General features: G+C 52.7%; 4 protein-coding genes across 4 annotated transcripts; 1 reads left to right on the forward strand and 3 right to left on the reverse strand.

Annotated features, from left to right (window-relative positions):
* Positions 1 to 1283: 1283 nt before the first annotated feature.
* Positions 1284 to 2642, reverse strand: AUEXF2481DRAFT_69463 (uncharacterized protein; the record flags this gene model as incomplete). The annotated part of the gene is made up of 1 exon (XM_013484820.1): positions 1284 to 2642. The coding sequence occupies one exon, from the start codon at positions 2640 to 2642 to the stop codon at positions 1284 to 1286; it is 1359 nt and encodes a 452-aa protein (XP_013340274.1).
* A 527-nt stretch (positions 2643 to 3169) lies between these two features.
* On the reverse strand, positions 3170 to 4988 carry AUEXF2481DRAFT_69546 (uncharacterized protein; the record flags this gene model as incomplete). Its single annotated transcript, XM_013484830.1, has 2 exons — positions 3170 to 4496; positions 4552 to 4988. The coding sequence occupies 2 exons, from the start codon at positions 4986 to 4988 to the stop codon at positions 3170 to 3172; spliced, it is 1764 nt and encodes a 587-aa protein (XP_013340284.1).
* Positions 4989 to 5349: 361 nt separating this feature from the next.
* AUEXF2481DRAFT_43694 (uncharacterized protein) lies at positions 5350 to 7906 on the reverse strand. Its single transcript, XM_013484789.1, has 3 exons — positions 7460 to 7906; positions 7305 to 7408; positions 5350 to 6949 (listed from the first exon to the last, which is right to left on the reverse strand). The coding sequence occupies exons 1-3, from the start codon at positions 7742 to 7744 to the stop codon at positions 5701 to 5703; spliced, it is 1638 nt and encodes a 545-aa protein (XP_013340243.1). The 5' UTR covers positions 7745 to 7906; the 3' UTR covers positions 5350 to 5700.
* A 2024-nt stretch (positions 7907 to 9930) lies between these two features.
* AUEXF2481DRAFT_32737 (uncharacterized protein) lies at positions 9931 to 11787 on the forward strand (the record flags this gene model as incomplete). Its single annotated transcript, XM_013484776.1, has 2 exons — positions 9931 to 10778; positions 10830 to 11787. The coding sequence occupies 2 exons, from the start codon at positions 9931 to 9933 to the stop codon at positions 11785 to 11787; spliced, it is 1806 nt and encodes a 601-aa protein (XP_013340230.1).
* Between the last annotated feature and the right edge of the window lie 17 nt (positions 11788 to 11804).

The raw sequence follows: 11804 nt of genomic DNA on the forward strand, positions 1-11804 counted from the left end.
GTAGTAGGGAGCATCAAGCACCATTGCAGCGGCCATGAAAGTTTCCTTGTCTCCTTGACCGAGCGCACCTTGACTTAGAAGTGGATAGTAATAGTCGGGCCCATAGATATTGTAGTAGTTGGCCAGCAATAGAGTCTTGAGATGTTTCCGCTTGTTTATCCCCAGCTGTCCTGCTTCTGAAGATGACTTGGGTAGATCTGGTGGCATCTTTCCAAGACCGACAACAGTGTAGAAGGACGGCGACTCGGTAGATATCCAGAAGTCGGGCCAGATGACCAATCCATTTGATGTATATGGTTCTGCTGCAAAGACCTCAATCTCAGGATCAAGTAAGGGTATGCTATCGCTGTCGAGGTATAGGACGTTTTCAAATGAGCTGAGCAGCATAGCCAGTGACTTGAGCTGATAATGCGTGACTTTGAAGCCTTGCACGACCTCGGCCAGGATCAAGCACTCTGCACCGAGCTTGGGCAAATAGTCTTTGCACAGACTGTCCTCATACTCAGACTTGTCAGCGACAAAGACTTGAACGGGGAGATTACTGCCACTGCGACGTAGCATATGGATGCCGATAATCGCTGGGCCAAAGTACTCGCCGCCGCCTACTATGACCACCCCGGTGCCATTGAACACTGAATCGGCGAGTTGCTCTGGCCACGATTGCAAAATTGCGAGAAATTTGCTGTGAGCAGCCTGTAATGCCTGTATAGAGTCAAGAGCCTGGAGGTGTTGCGTGTGTTGAGTGCGGGGAGAAGAGTCGTCTGCAGAGACAGGCACATTGGCAGCATTGAACATCAACTCAATCTTGCGAGCATTTGGACGAGTGTCTTTGTAGACTTCCGCCCAGATGTGCCATAGCTCATGAACCGAGTTGACTGGTTGTGTGTTATTTATCGTTGGCAGTCTGGATGTTGACGGTGTTTTGAGAGTCGACAGACGGTCGTTCAATGCTTTGTACGCGATGGTTGATTGTGAGAATGACAAGACGAGGATACTGATCAATGCAACGACGCCTACAAAGCGTAGGGCGAATCTGAAGGTTACACGCATGACGGAATTTGGTGTGACATGATTCGACAGGTATGCAAGCAGGTGCGATCAACGAGAAGCAAGACGCCTGCACCGCCTGGGTGGAATTCTGAGAGAAGACGCGTGGAAACGCCACAATCGATTCTACACGGCAGGTGCAAACCGTCGTGCAACATTGCGCGAGAGGTCACGAGAGAAGACAATGGATGTTTGGAATAAAACATTATTTCATTATCAATATATACACATTTTCTTCAAGACTGGTAGATAGTCAAGGAGTCGGTAGAGTTGTCATAGGTGACAGCACAGTCTTCCGAGAAGGCAGAGAATCTCCGTGTCTTCTCCTGCATGAAGTTCTGGAAGCCCTCTCTCGAGCAGCTCTCGCCAGGACCATCAACGCATCCTTGCAGAAGCTGAGGGTTCTTGTTGACCAAGACGCGGTAGTATTCGCCCGTCTGGTTCGAGTTGTCTTGGTAGCCGAAGCTGTCGCACTCGAGACGCTCGATGGCGATGTTTGTCAGGAAGGACATGAATCTGCTGCTCTGCCAGACACGCTGGGGGTTGATGCCGTCGTTGGGCATGGTTGCGTTGACGTCGTCGGAAGCGGAGAAAGCCGTGTTGTTGAAGAGGCCGAGAGCGACGAGAACGGTGGGAGGAAGCTCTCTGTGGGTGAAGGAGACGTAGATGTCCTGGCTGGCGTTGTTGGACATGAGGAGGTCGGTGTTGGACTTGAGCCAGGGGTAGCCAATTGCGCCCGAAGCAGGGTTGCCATAGCCAGTGTTGTGGTGGTACATGATGTCGTTGGTGTACTCGAACTGGAGCCACTCGTTGGGGCTGAACAGGTCCAGAGAGCAGAAGGGCGAGTCTCCACGAATGACAGTCTCGTAACCACAGAGCTGCTGCATGCCGTAAATGTCGGAAGCGGTCCAGTTGAACGAGGGAACCTCACGACGGAAGCGAGAGATGATGGGGGCAGTATACATCTTCTGGAAGACCATGGACTGGCTACTTCCTCTGCTGCCAGAGTAGGCGGGGCAGGCCTTGTAGGGGGTCAGAGAGTCGGCACCGGTCTCCTTGTATTCGCCAATCTGGACGATTTCCGTCTCATTCTCCTTGATGGCGAAACCCTCGTTGAAGCTCTCGGCACTGAGGACGGTGCGCTCGGCCGAAGAGGTCCAGATCTTCGCGGGCTGCTTGAAGGATGGGTAGCGCTCGTAGACGTCGACGCCCAGCTGCATGGCCTCCAAGTTGCCGACCTTTGACAGCTTCTCGATATCCTCATCTTCAATGGGACTTGTCCAGGTGGTGAGGAAGGACAGAGCGTGGGAGCGATCCCAATTGATCGAGCTGTTGCCCTGGCTGGCTTCGAGCTTCTTGACAAAGGGCTCAATGTACGACTCGTAGTCAAAGTCATTTGCGTAGATGGCAGCGTGACGGACGAGGTAGGCGGCGCGGCTGACGTTGCAGCCTTGCGGTGCGGCAGGGTCGAAGGGAGGATTTTCGGGCTCAAAGTAGGGAGCAATGCCTGACATGTGCTTCAGAGGATCGAATGTGTACTTTGCAGCAGTCAAGGCCGACGCCGAGAGGAGGAGAGATGCCGTGATGCAATGCATGGCGCCTGCTGGAACAATCGTCTTGCTCGGTGCTGGACGTGTCGAGATGGAGGATGCTTCAAGCGTCTGCTAGAGGGCAAGAGCCTCTTATATCGTCCCGACCTTTGACCTCCCACATTGTGGGACCTGCCTGTGCCATCTGTGCCATCATACCGATCATGACGCGCCGCATCGACTTTCTTGTACACGCTCATCAAAAGAGTCGCGTTCAATCCAACTTCCAACCAAGATTCTGACGCCAATGACGCCATGCTCTGCCAAAAAATCAATGCAGGAACCCACGGCCCCTCGCTGCCGAGCTCGCCAAATGACCTTGTCCCCGTCTCAGCTCCTGCTTTTTGGATGCCGGTGCTTGATCTATTCGCCTATACGACTTTTGGATGCACGTGCTTGACTCGAGTCTCTGCTTCGATCAGTCCGCACCCAACAAGCTTGTAGCCATCGAATGCTTTGGCAAATTTCTTCCTTAGATCTAATTCTACATCTCGGTCTATCTTGACACACAGTCTTGCATCTCTTCATGCCTTTTATACAGTATATGCTCCAGAATTCAATTGGCGAGGCTCGCTGGCCACATCGAATGTGCCATTGCTCAACACTCTCAAGCATTGCGCTGTGCTCTGTCCCGGTGCTACCCAAGTGACGTTGTGACCTAAGCTCTTCATGTAATCCACCGTCGCATTGTCGTATGCGTACTCGAAGCTCACGTAGTTGGGCGAGAGCTGATCATGCAAACGAGGTGCCTTCAACGCTTCTGCAGCAGTCATGTTTTGGTCCAAGACATGCCACAAGGTCTGCAATGTCGCCGTGATGATTCTACTACCACCCGCAGAGCCTGTGACAAAGTAGAGGGAGCCGTCGGGGTACTCTGCAATCGTACAAGCGATGGACGACATTGGTCTCTTTCCGGGCCGGACAAAGTTGCTCTCGGACGGATCGAGGCCGAATGCGTTTTTGGTTCCAGGAATGGAAAAGTCGTTCATCTCGTTGTTCATGATCACTCCCGTCGACGGGACGATTAGCTGGCTACCAAATAAGAGATTGACGGTTGTGGTGAGCGAGATTGCCATGCCCGAGCTGTCGGCGGTGACAACGTGCGATGTACCAGGTGTCTCCAGGATCTCGAGATTCTTTGGATCATATGCTGACGTGTTGAGAGTGTGCGTGTCTGAGATCAGACCGCGAACCTTTGCAGCCGTAGTGGCATTGATGATCTCGGCCTGGTACTCGTCCATTCCTTCGACATACAGAGGGTCTCCCATCGAAGCACGGAAGCCGTATCCGAAGCGTGTCGCTTCATCAAGATGGTGGGTGCTGAGGTTGAGATATGCCTCGTCGCCCATTGTATCATATCCTTCTACAGTCTTCAAGATTGCCAGCACTACCCCTCCCGATGCCGGCGCACTCACACTCTTCAACTTGTAGCCTCTGTAATCAATCTCGACCGGATCACGGATGGCGACTGTGTAGTTCTTCAAGTCCTCCATCGTCATTGTTCCATTCGCTGCTTGAAGCGTCTCGATCATGGCTTCGGCGATAGGACCAGTATAAAAGGCATCGGGGCCACGATTCGCGATGGTCTCCAAAGTCGAGGCATAACGCTGGCGAGTGATGGTGTCATTGAGCTGTAGGAGGGTGCCGTTGGGAGCGAAATCGATTGCCCAGTCCGGGTCGTCGACAAGGAAGTTGGGCGTTTTGCCTGCTGTGGCAGAGGCCATGTAGCGAACGAGATCGGCCGTGACAGGAAACCCATAGCGAGCAGTCTTGATCGCACCTTGCATGACCTCTTTCCAAGGCAGCTTGCCATATCTTTGATGCAGATGTGCCAATCCGCGTACTTCGCCAGGAATACCGCTGCTCAAGTATCAGCAGTCATATGGCTTCGCTTTGTTCGTCAGGTTGTGTATACCTTGCCAATCCTCCGTAAATACTTGCATCTGTGTTGTTCTTGTACATGTCTTGGAAGGCAGCCGCCGGCGCCGACTCTCGGAAGTCAATGTACTCGTACTCTCCATCAGGACCTCTGACAAGCATGAAGCCACCGCCACCAATGCCAGAGTGATACATGCCAATCACGCCTACACAGAAGACAGTGCCGACCATTGCATCGGCAGCTGTACCTCCTTTTAGGAGCAGGTCGCGTCCAATACCAGAACAGATGGTACTCTCGGACGCAACACCTCCATGTAGCTGCGTCGTGTTGTGCTCATGACTGCCAGCGTGATGGGCATCGCAGGTCGAAGGAGCTGAGTGGGTGTAGCTTTGTCTGAGAACGGTGGCGCCAATGTCTGACACTCCAAATGCAAGCAGGCAAGTGAGCGTATCAAGCCACGGAGAGAACAACATAGCGACAATGCAAATGGTAACTAGACCAAAGAACAGGCCGAGGAACAGAATGGAGCGTGAGAAGGGAGTTGCGAGAAACACTCGCCGGCCATCATGCCACATTTATACTCGAGTGCGACAACCCTATCTACTGACGGAGGGACAGCTGGGTGAGGGGTGCGATGTGCATGTACAGTACTTGCATGATCGTCACAAACATGTCGATGGAGGGCGTGGCTAAGTACCTTTAGAGTTGCCCTTATTGCTATGATCGGCATCAACGGCGAGGTCGGCGCGAGATAAGAAAGATAGACCTTCCCCTCATGACCTCTTATCGCGTGCTTCCGTCACACAAAACCGCTTCTTGATAATCACATTTGTTGATGACGGCGGGCATGAGACATGGAGCCAATCCGGCATCTTTTGCTATTCATTATTTACTTTTGTTTACTATAAACTGTGATGTTTCCACGACTACCATGCAAGGTACAGCCACGTTTTCTGTTTTCCGTCGCTTGGTTCGTCACTCTGCTGAGCCCTGGAAATGAACTCAGGTCGACCAAGCTGCTCATCATGCACGGACATCGCAGAGCTCAAGTCGTGGTTGGGAATGGCTGGTTGAAAGCCAGTCCTATTCGGCTTGAGGTCAGACGGGGCAGATTCTGGTACGAGGTTGGTTCATCCACCGCCACACCGGCTACGCTTGCTCAACGAGCCCAAGGTGGACTTGTGCTTAAGCAACTGCTCTTTTTGCTCCAAGAGTGACATGAGCTGTGGTGACAGAGGCAGGACCATTAACTTGCATGTCGAGTTCAAGATACTCTCTGGCTGCGGCTTTGCTCTGCTTCTCAGTCAGATAGCTCAAATACTTTTGAGACAGGTCCCTGACGACATCAGCAGGCAGACGCGTCTTCTGGCGGATTGTGCTGTGAAGTGCCTTGACGCGCTCAGCTTGTTCAGCTGCAGTGTCCAGGGCGGTTGACTGCTCGATCTCGTACCCCAGGTAGCCAGCCCAGAAGGAAGGACTATCAAGGAAAATATGCTGCTGGCGTGACAGAATGTCGCGTCCTTCGGCAGCATCACCCTTTGACTTCCAGGCCAGACGAGCCATCTCGACGACGAGAGCGCCCTTGTCATCCATCGTACACTCGTCGTCAGCGAGGTATTGATCGTAGATTTGCACGGCGGCATCGTAACCGATCTGGCGACGTTGAAGATTGGCCAGACGGGTGATGGCCTCGAGGTTTCCAGGTAGAGTCACGAGGATGGCTTCGTAGATGGCAGCAGCAACGAGAGGTCTGGCGCAAGCTTCCTCGAAAAGAGCCCAGTGGAGACGGATAGCAGGTCTAGCGATGGGAGTGTAGATGCAGCTGGCGCGCTGGAAGATGTTGCGCACTTCCTCCTCTTTGCCGTCCTGGCCGTACATCCAGCGGGCATATCTCTGCCAGAAGTCATCGTAGTGAGCGCATGTGACGACGCAGCGCTCGTAGAGGAAAGTGGTACGGATGTAGTCGGCCTCGCTCTCCTCGAAGTCGAGGTATTTTGACCAATTCTCAAGCTGTGGCTCGTCGAGTTCGGTGACGTGGAAATAAGGGCGCTTGATCTCTTGTTCGTAGGTCCAGCGTTTTGTAGTTTCGGTCTGAGTGTTGTGGAACAATTCAAGGTGGTAGGCATCCAGGCGAGTACGTATAGCACGCTCCACCTCAATCTGACTCTTACCGTTGGTCTCAGGCTCGAGCTCTGTGGAGAACTGATTGAGGAGGTCGGAAGGTGCAAGCTCGGTCAACGGGCGAGAGGCAGCCAATTGGCGGTACTTTTCAAAGTAGCGAGCATATTGGTGCATGGGAATGTTTATGATGCGACCAAGAATGTCAAAGACCTTATCTTGTGCCTCGAGTCGCTCTTCAAACTCAATGTACTTGTCCCAGAAGGGGTGGGCCAAGAAGTCCAGACCAACGCATGCGGCACCTCGTTCGAACAACCTAGGCTCGTTAGTCGATGCATGCCTCGTGCGGGGGGCAGGGAGTGGGTAGGCAGAGGGGAAGGGGGAGAACCAAACAAGGCATAGAGTCCTACGACGCCGGACGTGACCGATAACCTCTCGACCAATAACCACCAGGACGAGAAGAAAGTGACAAGGCTCGAAATTGAACATGGGATGGGAGTCTGAGCGCTGTGTGTGAGATGAGAAAGACTTGGAGTGTCTCGATGGGGTCTCACCCGTCTTCGACAGGATCAGTGATCCATCTTGTCTGTGCTTGACGCGAGAAATTGCACAGTCGTGAGATGTAGTCTAGGTGAAGGTCATGCAGATATGAGGGGACGGTGCGAACTTACTCTCGGATGATGCCATCGTCGTGTGTTGTCTCGACCTTGAAACTGCAGTAGTTTGCCCACAGGTCGACAGAAATACTGATGCTGGCCACGCCGCGTTCGTACACCTGGAAAACGATCAGCGACTTGTTCTATCGCGTACAAGTGGCTTTACTGACCATCTCGGCCGCCTCTGTGCCGGCGATGGCAAACTCCAAGTCGGCGTATTTCTTCCAGTATCCAAAGAACAGAGGGAACTTTGCGAGAAAGCGGTCGTAGATGCTCCTGGCCGCTGTGATTGCTTGGGGACTTGAGTTTCTGTTGAGGCCTCCTTCCAGCCCTTCCACCGCGCGAACCAGCTTTTCCCAGTTCTCAAATTCGTCAGGACTAGCCTGCACCTCTTCTTCTAGCTTCCTGACCTCGGCCAGCTCCTCGTCCGCTACCCCATAACCGTAGTCGGTCATTGTGGAGTCTTCTTTTCTGCTGGATTTCTGCTCTCGGCGCGCTGGTGCAATCGGCGCAAGTCTGCTCCGAGTATATGCGTTTGACGAGGAGCGAGGTATAGGATAGATAGGATAGGCGGGGGAAGTTCGTGATCACACTGCACTTTGCAAGGTGATTGCGAGTTTGGTCAGCGCCATGGTTTGCTGCCTCCGCAACTTCGCGCCCTCGCTATCCAATCGGCTCATCCTCGGCACCCCCGGCTGCCGCCAGACCTGTCTGATCTACCCTATTCGAGTTTGACATTGGATGATTCTAGCACTTTGTCTTCTTATATTAAGCTAGCCTTTATCCGATACTGAACTGGGGCCTATATGCTCACACATGTTGTCCGACCTGATCTCGTGTGATAAGAGCATTTTGTGCACGAGCTAAGTTGGCTCGGGCTTCAAGCACTTCACCCTGCATCTGACAAAAGAAGCTCGATATTCACCAATGCGATCAACGTGACTCTGATGCGCCTGGAAGTTGTATGAATGCAATTTGTAAGGTTCAGACTCACCCTGGCATATCTATTGTGTAACACACCATACTTCTTGCGTTCTTGGAAGAGGATTTATACTCGTGACAGGGTGCTACCACCAGCAGTTCGACTTGGAAAATCTCAACACTGCCACAGCCGCAGCTCCAGCAGATCCTCCGTTCACGACTTAGCAGCCCGTATTTGCACACAGACAAAAGCTTCTCTCGCCAGTGCATATCTCGCTAACATCTTACAGGCGAAAATACTCAGGATAAGACCAACTGCAAGGTAAACACGAAGCCCTAACGAACCTTCAAGAGCGTCATCATGGTTGGCTTTTAAATAGACGCGATGTGCGAGATGAGATTAACGAGATCCGTTCGAGATGACCATCATTTATCTGGCATCTCCAATATTTATCGAGCTCCTAGGTATCCCTAGCGAGCGTCTCTCACTTCCCACGGATGAAGTTCTGGTGGACATGGAGTATGCGTTCCTGTTCCGAATCGGTCACGGCAGATGTCCAGGATACATCTCAAGGTCGGTGACTCGGTGTTCTGGAATCTAGATGTGATCGGGCTGGTGTGACCTTGCAGTCTGCAAGCACAGCCTTTCGTCCCGCAACTCTACTAAGCTGTAGACGCGGCTTGACGACATGCTGATGGAACCATACAAGACCGAGTTCGCTTTTGGAAAGGCACTTTGGTTGCTAGTGTGTCTGAGCAAGCTTTGTCAACAAGTAATAGATATTCTGAGCCTGGCAGAGTCCTTGTTAGTTGACAGCAAGCAGCAAACAAGTGCATACTGCGCCGAAGCGTGGATAGAAGGACTTGAGCAAGGCCGCGGAGGATACAACGAAGTCTTACGAAGCTCCAGCCTTCAGCCTCCAGGCTACGGTAGGCGCGATTTGCTGGAAGATGGCTGGTGCGGGCGGGCCCGAAGCGACTTTGCCGTTCCCAACTTAGGCTCGTTTCACATGAGCAGCCACACTCTTTCTCTCACACTCGCCTCCAACAACGTAGATCTGTGACAACGGGCTTGACATGTCGTCTGATCTGAAGCAAGCCCTATGGCGCGAACGACTATCCGACGCTGTTGTTGACATTGGGATAGGCCACCATAGTTTGATGAGTTCGTCTCGTGTTGTGTCGTGCAGCAAAGACAAAGGCAAACAGGGATAGCTGGTCACTGCAAGAGGTGCCGAACACAGCACAGACAGAGGGGCACCTGGGTGGATAACGACGCTGCATATATGCACCTCCTGCCGAGGGCGACTCGTGCTTCTCTTTGTCGTCTTCGTTTTTCTTCTTGTCGTCCTCGTTCAAGCTCCGCATCATTCTGCAACGTGCATCTTCCGTGGCTCTGGTAGCCCGTCTCTTCTCAACACACAGTCAGAAGCCGGTTCTTCTGACTTTCTTTGGTCGCTCTTCTCTTCCCAATTGGTGTTTGCGTCTTTCCATTTTCCCTCTTGAGTCGACCCACTGCGTAACATAGGTACTTTTGTGATACGGCAGCCATCGGACCGCAGAAGCACAGCCGGACTGCACATCATCCCATACATGTCAGCATCAGGTTGCACGACCGCACTCTGATATTTCTCTCTGACTGGATTGTCCCAAACTCGTCGGGCTTCTCTTTGAGCATATCGAAAAACGGTTCATGCAACTTGGCCCTCTCTCAGGCAAGATGCGTGACCGCAGGAATACCAATCTTTCCATTTCGTCCACGGGTTCGTTTGCTTCAGCCCACACGTCGCCTGTCGTCGCCGATCACGCTCAAGATAGTGCAGAGAAAGGAAGATTCCTCTGGATCCCGGCCAGAGAAGACGCCGACCCTCTGCCTTCACCTCTGCTCAAGCACGCCCGCGAGAATCGACATGGCTTCTTCGATAACTGGCAAAAGACGCCTCGCTGGCGCACTCTCGTCATGCTCTTCGTTCTTGCTATCGTCCTGATTGGCTACACTCTGGCTCCTCTCTTCACGACCGACGTTCAATTTGACGCCGTCTTCGCCAATGCTGATAAACAGTTTGATCTCGTCAACGGAGCGCCGCTTCCCGATCAGCCGACGGCTTTGATCTTTCAGGACCAGCACGGTCAACCTAGATGGACTGTCTCAATCCCGCCCTCATTTGGCTTCCCCTTGGCGCATCACGAATACAGTCAGATATGTTCGGCCAGCGAAGGAGTAAGGAAAAGCGTCGAGACAATGACCGGTCGCCCATCGAGGATTCAGGGTCACAGCAGACCTCACTTCTGGAAGCGTCCCTATTACGCCGCAGACAGAACCTTCATGCCAGTTGACGAAGCTGAGGCTTTGAACTTGCTGCCAGCCATGCCTGATGAACAGAAGCACATCTCAGTCGTTGGCTATACCGACGGAAGTAGCTCCGATTTAGCCGTCTGTCAGAGCAGCTTGACCTTCGTCATGGAAACTAATGAAGCTGGCTTTGGAAACACCCTGCTCGCTCTCTGGCTGAGTTACGGCGTGGCTAAGAAGGAAGGTCGTGCATTCTTCATTGACGACTCAAATTGGTAAGACTATATCAATCTGTGATGACTGGATTTATGCTAATGCCTGATCAGGTCGTATGGGAGATACACTACATACTTCAAGCAGCCTCCTCAGTCAGCTTGTGCACCTCCACCAGCCAACCGGGTCCTTCCATGCCCCCACAGTGCTCGTCATTTAGTTGTCTCAGCCGCTACCTTGCCTTGGACTTTCGGATCTGCTTTCAAGGCCGAGTATCAACAATCGCTCAAGCATGGCTTCAAGAAGAACCGTCGTATCTACGACTTGGTCCGCAAAGGCTACGAAGATCTTTTCAAGCTGCAGGGAGAGGACGGGTCCTTCCTAGCACACAAGCTGACGGTCATGCGTGCCGCTGCTTCCGCCTCTCGAACGCCACTTATCGGCATGCACATCCGCCATGGAGATCTGCATCCTTTCGAGGTCGAGTACAGTCACGACTATCTCCCATTCGAGCGCTATACATCTGCAGCTAGCGAGCTTTTTGCTTCTTTCTCGCCGAACAAGTCATCTCTGGAGCCGACCGCTCTTCTCCTTGCTTCAGATGATCCGGACATTCTCTCGTCTCACGATCTCATCAACACGCTTCCCTCACATCTCACCGTTTCACGACCACAAGAGCGCATTGTGCTTGCAAGTAAGAAGACACTGGAACCTGCAAAGCCTATCCGTAAGCCCGGATCCGCTTACGTCAAGCATGTCGACGAAAACTCTGGGTGGGAAGGAGGGTTCTTTGCTTCGCTGTTCTACTCTCTCGGAAAAGGCCACCCATCTGCGTCCGACAAGGAAATGGGAGACGAGATGCAAAAGGCTGTCCTGAAACTGAGAGAGCTTGTTGGACGAGCCTACCTTCTGGATCTGGCAGTGGTAGGACATGCTGATGCAGTAGTGTGCGCTAGTTCCAGTGCAGCTTGTCGCATCATCGGAGTCATGATGGGTGCTGACAAGGTGTACAAGGGGCAGTGGAAGAACGTGGACGATAAGCGTGTCTGGAGCTGGGATGGAAAGGATTGAAGGAGTATGTCAAGAGA

Source organism: Aureobasidium subglaciale (genome assembly GCF_000721755.1).
Source record: "Aureobasidium subglaciale EXF-2481 unplaced genomic scaffold scaffold_26, whole genome shotgun sequence".
NCBI classification, from domain to species: Eukaryota; Fungi; Ascomycota; class Dothideomycetes; order Dothideales; family Saccotheciaceae; genus Aureobasidium; species Aureobasidium subglaciale.